Genomic DNA, 15,561 nt, shown 5'->3' with positions numbered 1-15,561 from the left:
ATCCACCTCAAACCAGTCTTCAACTCATGTCGAAAGAGTACATTTCAAAAACTAGGTGATTCTCATTTTAGGTAGCTGAAAACACTTTCAGTGTTCAAAGTGTTTTCAGATGGAGCAGTAATCCAAAAACTGGAAATAATACTATAATTCAGATTATCAAATCAGATAATCCACATTATCTGCTTTGAACTGGATTATGTGATTCTATATTGCTACATTTCATATGGCAGTGTAGAAGGGGCCTGAGAGGGAAGGGGATGCGAAGTCCATTTTGAGCTGTGCTTTTTTAGGCAGAAAACTAAAAATTAACATTTTCCTTCCCTTGTCACCATTTTAACTGCCAAGGTCAATGCTGTGGTATCCTGAGTTCTGGTTTGGTGGGGCCTCAGCACTGTTTGGCAGAGAAAGCTAAAGACCATGAAAATCCACAACTCTCAGGATTTATAACATTAATCAGCTGGTGCCAGACTACAAGAATTCTGCAGTATAAATGAATCTATAGTTTTTATAAGGCCTTAAGTCTTCTCTGCTAAAGAGTGCTATTGCCTCCCCAAAGCCCAACTTCCAAGGTTACTTCCCATTGAGTCATGGCAGTTAAAGGATTACCAAGGTGAATTCAGAGACTGCTAAAGACCTTGTGAAACCACAATTCCCCGGATTCCATAACATCAAGCCATTGCATAAATTTGAGTGTAGCAGCACTTTGAGCTAAGAAGAAAGATCTGAGGGGGCTGGGGAAGGGATTTTTTGTTTTGTAGTCAGGAAGCTCAGCCCACAATGGATATCTCACCCACCCACACACCCACCCCCGTCCCGTTGTTTATCTCATTGCATAGTGCAAGCTCAAAGCACCTGTGAAAAGGATTGTATGGGACTAGGCAGTTATCCTCCTATATCAGCCAAGACAGGTTTACTACAGGAGAACCCATTTTAGGAGTCATATGTGATAACATCCTGTGACATGTGCTTGTAGGCATGTCGGGGGCATTATTTTGAACTACTTCACTTCCCCCATGGCCATAGTGCAACCAGACAAGAGTTCAGACTTCAAAGCCATCAATATCTTATTTTGCCTTGTTTGCTTCCTTTTGAAAAAAAAAAAGTTAATTCACAAAACTACACAATGCCACTAATTCCAGGCACATAGAAATCGCCCTCCCTTTAATCAGGCATTTCTGTACTGTTTGCTAACTTTCCTTTGTGCTTTAGCAAATGTTCAAGCAGTGTGTTGGAATCAAACGGCTGCAGATTGCACCCTGAACTATTTTTGACAGTGAGGAAAAACCTTCTCCTTTGTAGAATACCCAAAACAAGCCTGTATTGAGTACTTCTTGATTTTAAAATCTCAGTTAAATCCATGGGATTGCCATAAATTACTTGAACACGCACACACAGATAGAGAGCTTTAATCTAATACTATAGATCCTGATATCATGTATCAGGTACTTTTAAAAGAAAAATGTAAAGCAGAGCAGCAATAAAACAAATAGACCCTTACCAAGGAAGGAAGGAGGTAGTCATCCTGAAGTCTGGATTATTAGAGTCAACTACGTTTTAAATTTATACCAACAACACAGTGCAAAAGATAAGTAAGTAGGGCAAGTAATACCCATGACCTTTATATTTTCCATTTAAATAACAATAGTTACATTATACTTAAGAGAAAATAATAAAAATATTAATAATAAAACACAAGCAGGACAGCATTTGCAATAGTTTAATAAAATGTTAGAGAAATAGGAAAACTTGGACAATAAGATCTATGGAAAACAGGTACATAAAATATTATTCATTTTAAGAAGTTTATTTTCCCATCTCAGCCAACTGCAAGAATTTAATAAAGTGATGGAAGGTTTATTTCTGTGCCTTTTTGCACTGCCACTTATCCTTGATTTGGGCAGCATTTTCTTGTTTAGGTTATACTGCGGCACAGTGCACTAATACTTTGACTCTTCATCTATTCTAAGCTCTGAAGAAACTGTTATTTTTGCTGCCCTCTCTGAAACTCTGCATCTGGGTTTCTCCTAGAGCAGCTTTAATGAACAATAGCCATTGTCACACTAATTATAATAATGCCAGGACAAACACCATTCTGCGTGCTGTTTTGTATGTTAAAGACGCCTTTCAAATTAAAACAGGGGTCATGGAAAACAGTTTAAAACTTCCAATCAATTATATTTTTGAGACATATTTTGATTACACGTCTCTAGTACTCTCTTATTCAAGATGAGCTCTCAAAAGGTAGAGGTGTTATTATGAAGATTCTAATTATGTTTCAGTTTCATCAGAAGGTATTAGTATAAAGTAATGGAATGGGATGAGTAAGACAGCAGACTTGTAACGATGCACATACAATTTATTGTCGAAGGTTTTCATGGCTGGCGTGGGCTGGTCCATGAGGTCACGAAGAGTCGGAGACGACTGAACGAATGAACAACAACATAAGTGTGTTAACTGTATGTGCATTGGATTGTTGTAGGTTTTTTTGGGCTATATGGCCATGTTCTAGAGGCATTCTCTCCTGACATTTTGCCTGCATCTATGGCAAGCATCCTCAGAGGTAGTGAGGATCCTCAGAGGTAGTGCATCTATGGCAAGCATCCTCATTACTTGGGTGTTTTGTGTGTGTGGATGGTACCTGAAAGAACTCCCCAAGCCAGTATCCCTCCCTTTCTTACTTACTGTGCCCATAAGAAGTAGTGGACTGGATGAGGGACTTTAATGTAATCTAGACATGGGATAGGTGCTCCTATTTTATGTTGTGCCATACTTCTTGAAGGAAGAGTATCAAGAACCTTTAGCCCTAAGTCAGATGTTATTCCACAGGGTTCTTTTGCTATTACTTTCAATTGGAGAGAAATTAGGAGATCATTTAAAATCATGGAAAGCATTTCATGGAGTTGAACTCTATTCTGCAACAGCTCCTGTCCAACTCATGGTAGACTCTAGTTAGATCAGAATGCAGCTGATAGATTTTTAATGCAGGCAGAGCATGAGATGTGATCCAAGCACTCATAGTTTAAAACTTCCTTTGGTTGAGATTAAAGTTCTGGTCAATATCTTTGAAATCTTTAAGATAGGTGTTTCGAGATCCCAAAGTGGAGGTGAAGTCTGCCCTCTTCAGAGTGGTGGTCAATATTGGCAAACAGGTTGTTAGTAATTTTGCCTACTTGCAGAGAGATGGCAAATTACTTCCTCCCTTCACTGAAACTTTCTTAAATCTGACGATTCTTACAAGATGCACAATATATGCTTAGAAATCCTCTCCTTGAATCCAGTACTGCTTATTCACAAATAAGTTTACAGAACAGATTTCAAGCAACCTTTGTTATTGCTGTGAATAACAACATGTCTTTAATATTAGCTTATGATTATTAGTATTCTTCTGATTAATAATTTTTGTGCAACCTTCATAGAAGTCTTGGAGGTCCAATAGTGCCAAAATTGTATAGTGTTCAAAGGGCTGACTCCTGCTCTCTTTCCCTATTCCAAGATCCATGCATTTAGTAGAATATTGCATTGGATGACAGAAACATCAAGTTAGAAGAGACCATTCAATCCAACCTCCCTGTCATGCAAGATCATACAGTTAAAGCACTCCTGATAAATCATCAGCCAGAATCTGTTTAAAAATGCCAGTTAGTGGAATAATAACACTATAACAGTGCAGGGTGATAAGCTCTATATAGCTAATATTCTAAAGTTTCTAAAATAAGTCAACATATCCTAGTTGCTGTTTCTCTGCCTAACAGTGACAAAATCTTCCTTAAAATCACACAATTGAGTGCTCTCTCTCTCTCTCTCTCTCTCTCTCTCTCTCTATATATATATATATTCTTCCACAGGGAACTAACATTTATGATACTATAATAGTATTTGTTTTTTTATAAAGTGCCATTGGTGTGTATGGTGTTTTATAGAGGTTTAGGAGGACATGTTACAATTGGCACAGAGGAAAAACAACAGAGAGAGGAAAGGGAATGGCAGTGGAGGCATCAGAGCTAAACAGGGAAACAAGATGTCATTGCTTTGGCTCATTGCATCCAGGCTGATTACAAGGAATTGAAAGTCCCAGATTTGTTCTTTTCTATCTGATTTTGGTTTGGTGATTTATAATGTTTTTTTATTTATCCTATGATGTTTCCTGTTACCACCCAGTATGATCAGATACCTTTTAATAAGTTTATTTTAACCCAATATAAAATTGGAAATGTCAGAAACAAAATGTTGGATTTTTCAATTAGTCAGGACGCTCTGGACAATTAAATATCCAGGACGCTCTGAACAATTCTATGTAGATCTGCTGCTCTCAGACACACACTCAGCTGTGACATACAACGTCACTAAGTTCTGCACGGCTGCAATTAAAATTTGGAGGATGATGATTGAGGGTTAAAATACATAAGCTTCTCTTGGAATATAGGTGGGATATCAGATATAGACTGATATTTATAGGTTTGGATATTCCCCCCCTCCCCGGTGCCATTCCCACTACCTCTCTTTAGACTGCGAAGGATGATCTTGTGGGTTGAGTTAGGTTTTAATAATTACTTGTATTGGTTTTTAGCTTAGATTTTAAAATTTGTTGAAATTTGAAGTGTATAACCCCTTGGATTTGATGTGAATGTACGGGACTGGGCCGCCATGTTGTGATCTGGTCATCGACCATAATAAATTTTACTTTACTTACTTTACTTTGCAATCAGTCAGGATGCATCCATACTTAAGTTTATGTACTACTTACAATAAGGGCTGACAATAAGTGATTTGAGAGGAGATATGATTCAGAGAGGCAAGTCCAGGAGAAAGGGTATGGACACATTGAAGGACACCTTCAGATGGATGAACAAAAGCTCATGGGCACAAAGATCCGTTGGGCAAGGGGGAGGGGTGGAGAAAGGAAAGTGTATGAAGGAGGCTTGAGAGAGCTATGAAAATAATGATGAGAATTGTGCTGGGTCCAAGAACTGTAGGGCATTCAGGAACAGAACAAAGGGCACAATATTATTCTTGCTATCATCTGACAGTAATCTTTCTACACAAAGAGTTATTGAGACTGCATAATCTAGGATGGTAATACTGGGATATTTGTAGGATTAGCTATGTTGACTTTTCTTGGTATGAGTCTTTAAGGTTGTGGGAAACACCCATTTGAAATCCTGATGCTTGTTAGTGCATACTGTACTGAGCTAGATGAGTTAATAGTGTGACTTATGAAGTGGGTCCCTGTGTTCCATCCCAGATTGTTTCAGATTTGTAGCTAGATAACAGTGAATGTATTTCCTTTTGTAACACAACACAATGAGTGCTACCTTGTCTAGTGAAGTGATACAGTCTGCAAAACCTTTTACTAACAAAACATGCTAGTTGCTGATGTACTCAAAGGCTTCCTGTTGTTTGTTAGAATAAACAACATAAGAAATTGTATAGCATTAATTTTTTTTTGTTATTGGGGGCATATAAATATTTTTAAATCTAGCATAAACAACATTCATTATGTTGTTTTAAAACAAATCAACAACAATTCACAGTGCATGCAAATTCAGTTTGTAACATTTTATAATCAGAGATTCACAGCATACAAGCCTGCCTTGGTGCTATAATCAGCAAATGAGGCCCTGCTCTCGGTCCCAACCCCCATCTCAAGCATGGCTAGTGGGAATGAGAGAAGGTGCTTTCTCTGTGGTTGCCCCTCGCCTCTGCAACTCCCTCCCTAAGGAGATCAAAACAGCCCCCTCCTTAAACTCATTTAAAAACAGCTAAAGAACTTTTATCCTCACAAGCATAAAGAGAAGAGGACATATAAAACATCTGGCACAAACAAAACTGAAAAGTATTGTCGAAGGCTTTCCATGGGTTGTTGTAGGTTTTTCCGGGCTATATGGCCATGTTCTGGAGGCAATTTTTCTCCTGACGTTTCGCCTGCATCTGTGGCAAGCATCCTCAGAGGTAATGAGGTCTGTTGGAACTAGGAAAAACAAGGTTTATATATCTGTGGAATGACCAGGGTGTGACAAAGGACTTTTGTTTGCTGGGGCTAGCTGTGGATGTTTCAGCTGATCACCTTGATTTGCATTCAATGGCTAGGTAGCGCCAGGGGGGAATCTTTTGTTGAGGGTGATTTCATGTGCCTGTTTGTTTCCCCTCTGTTGTTTTTCTGCTGTAATTTTTGAGTTTTTTAATACTGGTAGCCAGATTTTGTTCATTTTCATGGTTTCTTCCTTTCTGTTGAAATTGTACACATGCTTGTGGATTTCAATGGCTTCTCTGTGTAGTCTGACATGGTGGTTGTGCAAGTGGTCCAGCACTTCTGTGTTCTCAAATAATATGCTGTGTCCAGGTTGGTTCATCAGGTGCTCTGCTATGGCTGATTTCTCTGGTTGAAGTAGTCTGCATTGCCTTTCATGTTCCTTGATGCGTGTCTGGGCGCTGCGTTTGGTGGTCCCTATGTAGACTTGTCCACAGCTGCATGGTACACGGTAGACTCCTGCAAAGGTGAGAGGATCCCTCTTGTCCTTTGCTGAACGTAGCATTTGTTGGATTTTCTTGGTGGGTCTGTAAGTGGTTTGTATGTTGTGTTTCCTCATCAGTTTCCCTATGTGGTCAGTGGTTCCCTTGATGTATGGCAAGAACACTTTTCGTCTGGGTGGATCTTCATCTTTACGCTCGTGGTTTGTTCTCGGTTTTGCAGCTCTTCTGATGTCTGAGGTGGAGTATCCATTGGCCTGGAGAGCCCAGTTTAGGTGGTTCAGTTCATCTTGGAGAAGGTGGGGTTCACAGATTCTTTTTGCACGGTCTGCCAAGGCTTTAATTGTGCTTCTTTTTTGACTTGGGTGATGGTTGGAGTTTTTATGTAGACATCTATCCGTGTGTGTGGGTTTTCTGTAAACGGTGTGACCCAATTGTTGATCTGGTTTGCGGATGACTAGGACATCTAGAAACGGCAGTCTTCCTTCATTTTCTTTTTCCATGGTGAATTGGATATTTGGGTGGATGCTGTTCAGATGGTCCAGGATCCTGTTGAGTTCTTCTTCTCCATGGCTCCAAATAGTGAAGGTGTCATCCACATATCTGAAACATATCGTGGGCTTTTTGGTTGCTGTCTCCAGGGCTTGTTTTTCAAAGTGTTCCATGTAGAAGTTAGCTATGACCGGGCTGAGAGGGCTCCCCATAGCTACTCCATCTTTCTGTTCATAGAACTCATTGTCCCACTGAAAGTAGCTGGTGGTGAGGCAATGGTGAAACAGAGCTGTGATGTCTTCTGGGAACCTCTGGTTGATGAGTGCCATGGTGTCTGCTACCGGGACCATGGTAAATAGAGATACCACATCGAAGCTGATCAGTTTGTCGTTGGTATTTAGGTTGAGATTGCTGATTTTTTCAATGAAGTGGGCTGAGTCCTTGATGTAGTGTGTAGTGAGCCCAATATGGATTTGTAACTGTGCAGCAAGAAATTTTGCTAAGTCATATGTGGGGGATCCAATGGCACTCACGATGGGTCTGAGCGGGGACAAGAAAAAGAGTGCCATTCTTCATACATATACAGTAGGCCTTAGCATCCTTTGATTCCAGGATTCACTGTGGCTACCAAAATCCATTGATGCTAAATCCCGTTATATACAATAGCATATGAAATGGCAAAATCAAAGTCTGCTTTTTTTGAATTTTTAAAGAATGTTTTCAGGATGTGGGTGGTTGTATCTATGAATGTAGAATCCATGAAAAGAGAGGGATGACTGTAATGCTCTTATTCATTTCAAGTCCCCTTGCTTCAGCACATGTGTATATTTCCTTGTTTTGTAGTGGAAAATCTGCAGGTGTATGGAAAATAAAGCATCCCTTGTTACCATCTGATTTCCCCTCAGAAGTGTCTACCTAGATCAGTCTTACAATAGACACACAGGGTAATAATAATAATAATAATAAATAATAATAATAATCTTTATTTATACCCCACCACCATCTCCCCAACGGGGACTCGGGGTGGTTTACATGAGGCCAAGCCTCATGTAATGTATCCTGTATAAAATATGAACAATGATGAAAAGTACATAAAGCCAAAAGAAAACCATCATCAAAATGCATAAACTGCATATAAAATCAACAGTAAAACATGATAACTATCTGAAAGTACAAAAAAAGTTTTTGAAGCAACTTTGAGACTAGCTGACAGAGAAAAAAGTTGCTTTTGTAGACTAAGTCTACTTCATGAGATGCCTTGTGTCCCAAGTTGTGAACATAGGTATATGATTATAAAAACTATTATTCAAATAGTCATGTTAGTATGGAATGTCAACATGCAAAGAAATCTTGTAGCACCTTATACACTAACTGAGAGAATAAAGTTGGTAGCATAAGCTTTCATACACCAAATGTCTACTTTCTCATATGCATCTTTATCTATGAAAGATTATGCTATCAACTTTACTTTCTTAGTCCCCAAGGTGCTACAAGAGCTCTTTCTTATATGATTATAAAACCTACTTGTGTAACTTGTGAGGCCAATCTCACTTCATATTTTAACAGATGTATGTGGTATTAAAGGGGTCAAAGTGGACCAAGATAATAAGAATTAAAGCAGTCTTTCTTCCACATGTAGATTTGACCCAGGATAACAATATTTATGTCTCTGTGATGGATCATCTACACTTCCTTATATCCCAGGATCTGATCCCATCTTATATTTGTGTCCGCTTTGAGTCCCCTTAGGGATGAGAAAAGCGGTATATAAATGCTGTAAATAAATAATAATAATATCTGCTTTGAACTGGATTATATGAGTCTACACTGCCAGATAATCTGAGATAACAAGATAATCTGGGATCAGATAGTGGGATATAGGGTATTGTAGATCTAGCCTGAGACTGGCCTAAAAACCCTAAAGGAAGTCATCTGATCTTGGAAGTGAAACAGAATCAACTTTGGTTAGGTCTTAGATGGGAGAATACCAATTGGTGTTGAATATATTTGATTGGAAAGACATTGCAAACCCACCACTGCGAAGTCCTTGCCTTACAAAATTCATTAGGTTGCCACAAATTGACAGGTAACTTGGGTGCTTGGTCATATGCACACATACACATATGATGTAGAGTTTGGATATTTTTAGATTGTGACTCTGGGGTTGCTGTAACTCATTTTTGAAATCTTTTAATATATCATGGAGTTTCCTTTTTCTCAGCTTTCAGTGTATCCAAAAATAATCAACTTCACTTATGTCCTATAGAGGGGGAAAAAAATCTCCTGTGGTAATGGGGAAAGTGTTTATCATCTATGCTAAATGCCCACATAGTTGTTTTATCACTGTATTTTCTCTTCCAGTCTGAATACCATTATGAATACACAGCATGCAACAGCCTAGGTTCCAGATGGAGAGTAGCTGTGCCACACACTCCAGGACTCTGCACCGGCTTGCCAGACCCCATCAAAGGCACAGAATGCTGTAAGCCATTATTGCTGCCACTGAATCTTTCCTGCTCATAGCTTTTTCCAGCACATTGGAGATTCTTGGGCCTCATTGAACCACTGGCATGAGAGAGCTATTTTCAGGCAGTGCTGTCATTTCAATAAAGCCCACGTCACCAATGCTACTTGCTTGGAAGTAGAACTGATTCCCCAGCTCTTCTAATGTTTGAACATTGCGAAGAAAGAGATTGAAATGTGAACTGATCTTGAATACCCCTCAGTTGGCATTTCCTCTGACCTGTAGTAAAAACTATTTGAATTTCTGTATCTGAAGAGTAAAAATATCGAGAGAGTTAGTATCTGACCTTAAAATGTACCATATCTGACCTTAAAATGACATTTTGTGGAAGTTCTTTTATTATTAGCAAAGGCTGCAGTAAAATGGCTGCTGTATCATTATTTAATTGACATATTCAGTTCATTGACAGAAAAATGCTCATTGTTAATTGGGCAACAGAGTTGTATGAAAATGTGTTTAATGTTTAAAACATGTTATATTGCTTGTTGCATTCCTCATTTTTTTATATTACTTACTTTTACTTCTTTTAAGAGCATAAAATCAAGCTTTTATCCAGACTGAGTATCCCTTATCTGGAATTCCAATATCTGAAATACTCCAAAATTTGTCCACTTGATTTTCTCAGGTTCAATGTATGCAAACTTTGTTTAATGTACAACATTACTTAAAATATGGTGTGTAAAATTCCCTTCAGGGTATGCATATAAGAAGTACATGAAATAAATTAATTTCATGTTTAGATTTGGATTCTACCTTCAAGATATCTCATTATATCACTGTATGCAAATACAGGTATTCCAATTTTTTTTAAAAAAAAACCAAAATCCAAAACGCATCTGATCTCAAGCATTTCTAATAAGGGATACTCAACCTGTATACGTTTAGTATAACATGCATCCCACAGTTTGACAACTGATTGTACATTTAGTACCATTGTCTTCAGCTCATAAATTGTACAAAAAATCTTTGGCTCCTCAACTACGAAGTGTCTCTGTGCTTGCAGAATAATTGACTGCACTACGGATCACACACTATTGCAGGCCCTAAAAAAATGTAGCAACTTATGCAACAGAGTTTCTGAAAGTGTACTGTCCTCGCGGGATTTGGATATAAGATGATTTAAAGAATGATATAAGACTTGTAAAAAAAAAAAAAACACCCCAAAACAACCCCCTGTCTAAATGCCTCTTAATAATGCTCCTTAAAAGTACATTTGTAATGTAAATAAAAGCTGTAGTTCATTTCATTCTTCCTTGGTGCATTACTCTTGAAATGTGGGTTCCTAACAATATCATTACCCAAAAATAACTTCTCCAAGGTGACTAAATTGCTACTGTCAGATTTTGATCAGAATTCAGGTTGTAAAGGCATAAACAATGTTTTCAAGCTGAAACAAATTTCTGAAGGAATTCGAGTAAGGACTTAGAATTGACCTGCCCATAATAAGCAAATTGGACAGGCAAACGGGTCCTTCCCACTAGGCTGAGAGATATTTTCTTTCTGTTTCTATTTTAATAATTATTTCACACCTTGCATTTAAAGGTATAAATAGGCCAGTCACCAAAGGTACACCTGAAAATGGGGGAGTATCAGAGACTGGAGGGAACCACTGAGGAGTGATGATACGGAAAGAAAGGTTTCTGTTGATGATCTCAGATCTTAGGCAAACTTGTTGAGGAAAATATGATCCTTCAGATTAGTCTGACTCAGCCATACAGGGTTTTACTAGATCACTAATAACCAGTACTTTGAATTGTGCCTGGAAACAGACCAAAAGCCAGTGAAGCTGTTGTCAACAAGGGTATCATGCTCAGCAGGCATGTAGCCGGGGGGAGGGGGGGGGGCTTGAGGGGCTTCCCCCCCCCCCCCCAAATTCTCATGGTGGTTCGCAAAAAGGCCTTACTGGTGCATTATTTAAACTGTTATGTTTATTCATATCATGATCTGATCACCATACTCAATATATCCCATATGCATGGGGGTATTGGGGTAATGATACAAAAGGTTTGCTAGGCTAGACCCTCTTTCACTTAGACTCAGCCCCCCCCAAAACCCCCTGAAAATGTTTTAGCCCCCCCCCCCCCGAAACGAAATCCTGGCTACGGGCCTGATGCTCAGTATAACTGGTCCCAGTCAACCACCTATCTGGAGTATTTTGTACCATTAGTAGTTCTTGAACACTTCTGATAGGCAGGTCTACATGGAGTGTGGTACAGTAAACAAAACGTGATGTAAGTTGTGATGTGTATTCAGGGGCTCTTTGGATCTCTTTTCTCTATGGATACAAGGCAAGCTTAAAGAGCTGTTAAATTATGATACAAATATGTAATTATAATATCAATTTGATTAGCTAGGCTATACATTCAAGAATGTAAAAATAAAACCCAGCCTAGCATGTTAATACTCATTTATTTTTCTTTAATGTTTTTCTCCCTTCTAAAGCCATTGAGAAGGTTTAAAATGTCATCCCCTTTAATTCTCCTTTGCATACAGACATTCCACAACACCTTGCAGGAATAGGTCAATTTTAGAATTTTTAGTGATGGCAATTTAATGTCTGCTTTGTGACAGTAATAGAGCCAAGATTTGAAAATCCAGAATTTGTTTCCTCCCACCATAAAGATCTTGATCTTGCCACTGTATGTTCAACTGTGCACATGTGGGAGGACTCTAGATTCTGCAACACCTCGCTCCAGATTACCCATTTGGCTGCCTTCCTGCAAACTTTTCCTCATCATGAAAAAACGAATTTATTACTATAGACCAGATGAACTTCCATACATTTGAATTTTGAGGTTCCCTCTCCCTTTCTTTTCCAGATGTCAAAGATATAGTTTTTTTTGTTATATTCATGCTCAAGAAACTGTGTTATATTCAAGCTCAGAAAATTCAGATTATTGGGAATGAACTAAAATCAAGTCACAGTTTCTAATCCTGATTCTAGATAATAGGGACTTTCAATTCAACTAAAATCAGGAGTGGACATCGATTATTTCCTCACAACTGTACAATTGAAGAAAATACTAGGAAAAAGTCACTATGGTGTGTGTGTGTGTGTGTGTGTGTGTGTGTACATACACACATACACACACACAAAGAAAGCCAGGTTTCCTACCACGTATGTATGTATGTATGTATGTATGTATGTGTTAGGAAACCTGGCTTTCTTTTTGTGTCTGTAGAAGACGTTATGGCACAAGCCAGAGCATATTAGAAGAAAATCCCATATAGTGCAATGAGAGTTATCCCAAGGTGCATTTAGAGCTTTATAATGCAACCTTAGTCAGAAATAAGCCCCACAGAGTTCAGTAGAGTTTGTCCCTCATATGTATGTTTAGCACTGCAGTATTAGTCTCTGGTTTCTCACCTTCCCCACCCCCCACCCCCACCCCCCAAAAGTGCATGTTGGGCTCCTTGAGCGATTGTATGCAATGGAAAGGCAAGATGTCAATTGTTTTAACAGATAAACAATAGATATTTTGCCTTGGTTTGTTTATAAACCGTTTAGTCTATAGATGAATAGAAGAGAAACAACCTTATCAAAATGTTTTCTGATTTCACTCCAGGTTCAGCAGGCACTACTCCACTTATCTGTTGGTTCGCCAGAATGCTAGGAATCAATCTAGAAAAATCTCTATTTGTTTTTTTTTTCTCACCCTTTTGCCTAATCTTGCTTTTGCTCTTCTGCATTTCAGCATTTTCCTGCACAGCAGGCACGTTCTTGGACATGAAAGATCAGTCATGCAAACCATGTGCAGAGGGCACGTATTCTCTGGGGACCGGCATCAAGTTCGATGAATGGGATGAACTGCCCCATGGTTTTGCCAGTGTGGCAACCAACCTTGGAGTTGATTACAGCCTCACAGAATCCTTGGGAAATTGTAGCATGTGAGTGAGCTTGTTGTTATCATTAATGTTGGAACACAGCATCCATGCTGCTCAGCATCAGTCAGTGCCTTCAAGGCTGCTGTAGATTTGAAAAACTAAGCAGCACATTTGATTTGGCATGCTTGTGAATTTCTTATTAATTCTCTGCTATTCTGCTCCTGATTTTATGATTTCTAATGCTGTTTGTGAGCCTGTGTGTTTTGTTTTACTTACAGTTAACTGATGCATGCCTGCATGCACATTCAGTTGTCAAAATGTATTTGATGTGGTTGTGTCGGCTACATTATGATCCATCTTCATACTGTGATTTAATTAATGGACATATGTGTACATTAACCTGAAAGGAAGGGGAGAGACATGATCTAAAAATAAGGGCAAAGTGACGATTCTGAAATTGATTTGATAATTCTCAGCATTAAATCACAAGTAACTCAATTTGTGACAATAATAGGGAAATCCACTCATCCTCCTTTGATTAGGCTTTACTGTGATGATAGATAATAAGCTCATATGCTACAGTCAGTGGGACTGTAGTTAACAATGCTGCTTCTAATTCCCTATTCCATCCACATTGGATTATGTGAACAACTAATTTTAACTTGTAGCAGTTTGTCTCCCTCTTTATATTATTCTTTTTAGAGCACAAGTTAGGATGTTTATATTTAAAAAGGATAATTTAATTTGTAAACCAAGATGGTTTGTGTTATGGCCATGACATTTGCGTGTGTGTGCATATTTTGTGCCATTTCTGGCTCATGGTGCCCCTAAAGCAGTGGTTCTCAACCTGCTCTCGACCCCACTGCTATCACAAGTGAGGTTGGTCGGGGCGAGGAGCAGGGCCTTCTCAGTGGTGGCCCCTCACCTATGGAACTCAGTCCCGGGGGAAATTAGGTCATCAACATCCCTACTCTCCTTCAGGAGGAAATTAAAAATGTGGTTGTGGGACCAGGCCTTCGGGCAATCTGACAACTAGATATAGACAATTGGACGACTAGGACTGACAGGACTAAGTGGAATTGGAATTTGGACTATGAGATGGCAAATGCTGAGCGTTAATTAGGTGAAATTGGTTTTATTGGTTTTATTGTTGCAGTGCAGAAACTGATTGTTAATTGTTTAATTGCTGCTATATTGTTTTTATTCTACTGTTATGTTGATGCCGGCATCGAATTGTGCCTTTGTAAGCCACCTTGAGTCCCCCTCTGGGGTGAGAAGTAACCGAAATAAATGTTGTTGTTCATTCGTTCAGTCGTCTCCGACTCTTCGTGACCTCATGGACCAGCCCACGCCAGAGCTCCCTGTCGGCCGTCACCACCCCCAGCTCCTTCAAGGTCAGTCCAGTCACTTCAAGGATGCCATTCATCCATCTTGCCCTTGGTCGGCCCCTCTTCCTTTTACCTTCCACTTTCCCCAGCATAATTGTCTTCTCTAGGCTTTGCTGTCTCCTCATGATGTGGCCAAAGTACTTCAACTTTGTCTCTAGTATCCTTCCCTCCAATGAGCAGTCAGGCTTTATTTCCTGAAGTGTGGACTGGTTGGATCTTCTCGCAGTCCAAGGCACTCTCAGAACTTTCCTCCAACACCATAGCTCAAAAGCATCTATCTTCCTTCGCTCAGCCTTCCCTATGGTCCAGCTCTCACATTCATAGGTTACTACAGGGAATACCATGGCTTTGACTAGGTGGATCTTTGTTGCCAATGTGATGTCTCTACTCTTTACTATTTTATCGAGATTGGACATTGCTCTCCTCCCAAGAAGTAAGTGTCTTCTGATTTCCTGGTCACAGTCTGCATCTGCAGTAATCTTTGCACCTAGAAATACAAAGTCTGTCATGGCCTCCACATTTTCTCCCTCTATTTTCCAGTTGTCAACCATTCTTGTTGCCATGATCTTGGTTTTTTTGATGTTTAGCTGCAACCCGGCTTTTGCGCTTTCTTCTTTCACCTTGATTAGAAGGCTCCTCAGCTCCTCTTCGCTTTCGGCCATCAGAGTGGTGTCATCTGCATATCTGAGGTTGTTAATGTTTCTTCCAGCAATTTTTACCCCAGCTTTGCATTCATCAAGCCCCGCACATCGCATGATGTGTTCTGCATACAAGTTAAAAAGGTTGGGTGAGAGTATGCAGCCTTGCCGTACACCTTTCCCAATCTTGAACCAGTCTGTTGTTCCGTGGTCAGTTCTGTCTGTT

The 15,561-nt window shown here is 39.3% G+C and overlaps 1 protein-coding gene across 1 annotated transcript in view; it reads left to right on the top strand.

Annotated features, from left to right (window-relative positions):
* The window catches only part of ELAPOR1 (endosome-lysosome associated apoptosis and autophagy regulator 1), an 87,649-nt gene that overhangs the window by 32,210 nt on the left and 39,878 nt on the right, over positions 1-15,561 (top strand). The window contains exons 2-3 of the mRNA XM_060773219.2: positions 9,322-9,442; positions 13,180-13,372. Coding sequence (XP_060629202.2) covers positions 9,322-9,442; positions 13,180-13,372 — 314 coding nt within the window. The remainder of the gene's footprint in view (positions 1-9,321; positions 9,443-13,179; positions 13,373-15,561) is intronic.

The sequence above is a fragment of the Anolis sagrei genome, chromosome 4 (genome assembly GCF_037176765.1).
Source record: "Anolis sagrei isolate rAnoSag1 chromosome 4, rAnoSag1.mat, whole genome shotgun sequence".
Classification (NCBI taxonomy): Eukaryota; Metazoa; Chordata; class Lepidosauria; order Squamata; family Dactyloidae; genus Anolis; species Anolis sagrei.
This window is presented reverse-complemented; position numbering and strand designations above follow the sequence as displayed.